Source organism: Pipistrellus hanaki (assembly GCF_964339955.1).
Source record: "Pipistrellus hanaki genome assembly, chromosome: 6".
Lineage (NCBI taxonomy): Eukaryota > Metazoa > Chordata > Mammalia > Chiroptera > Vespertilionidae > Pipistrellus > Pipistrellus hanaki.
Window position 1 is genome coordinate 37,242,943 of NC_140508.1, and position 1,190 is coordinate 37,244,132.

The 1,190-nt window shown below is 64.6% G+C and overlaps 1 protein-coding gene across 1 annotated transcript; it reads right to left on the reverse strand.

Annotated features, from left to right (window-relative positions):
- SCAND1 (SCAN domain containing 1) lies at nt 1–1,190 on the reverse strand. The gene has a single exon (XM_084888676.1). It carries the CDS (start codon nt 728–730, stop codon nt 236–238), a length of 495 nt encoding a protein of 164 aa, XP_084744802.1. The 5' UTR covers nt 731–1,190; the 3' UTR covers nt 1–235.

The following is a 1,190-nucleotide window of genomic DNA, read 5'->3' on the forward strand; positions in this document are numbered from 1 at the left end:
TGAATAGGAAACAAAGGCTTTATTCTCATGGGCTCCCACTAACAAGAACAAAGGTTCTTGTTTTCCCGAGCTCGGGAAAATAAACCAGTAAAGAACGAACGAAAGGGCTACAGTATCAGACTACAAGAGCTGCCAAAGCTCGTTTTCATTAACGTGGATTGGGGAGCGAGGCTCAGGCCCCAGGACCCGATCACGGCTGCAGTCCAGAGAGCGCCTGGACCGGGCCGCCAGCCGCTCAGCCGGTGATGCGAACATCGGAGCGGCGGTGAAGCCGCCTGGCCCGCGCCGCCTCGGGCAAAACGGCGAGCAGCTGCTCTTGCACCAGCATCTCCACGATCTGCTCCTTCGTGCGGATGTCGGGTCGCAGCCACTGGCGAGAGAGCTCCCGCAGCTGCCGAAACGCCTCTCGCGGGCCTGCTGCGTCTCGGTAGCGGAACTGTCGGAAACGCTGGCGGAAGATCTCCGGGCCGGGCCGGGAGCCCTCAGGGCCTGGGGCTGTGCGCGGAGCGGCATCAGCAAGCGGCGCGGGGCCCGCGGAGGCCGCCACGGGCGGAGGGATCGCTTCGGGGACAGCGTTGGCGTTGGCGGGTTCAGGCGGTGGGATCTCAGGAGTCGACGAGGAGCCCGCGGAGTTACGCTCCGGGCCTGAGCTCGGGCCGGCTTCTTCCTCTCTCTCCCGCGGCGGCTCGGAGCACCCAGTGGCCGCCACGTCGGGATGGGTCGCCTCCATGATTCCGGTTCTGGACGTGACTCTTTGTCTTAGGGCTGCGGGTCCAGCGCTGCGTCTGCGTCTGGTCGGCGAGAGGAATACGTCTTCCGGTAAAAGGGAGAGTCTGCGAGGGAGATGGAATCCGGAAGGAAGGAGAGCGCGCCAGGCGACGTCCCCGGGCGGGCGGAAGCGGAAGTCTCAGCTGGCGTCTCTATGATGAGCTCCGCGCCAGAGCGCCCGGAAGCCGAGTCCCGGCTACAGAAAGCGGCGCCCCCTCGCGTTCCCTAATCGTGTGAGGGGACCGGTCCCGGGCCAATTTAAGCGTGAGGTGGCCCTTCCTTGGAATGATGGCGCCAGTTCGAGGAGTAGGAGTCGGTGGACCAGGTGGAGCTGTAGGAGGAGGAGGAAAAGGAGGAGAAGGACCAGCGGGGTTCTCTTCCGCTCTGGTCTCTTCAGCTCGCAGGTGACCGGCGCCAGCTCC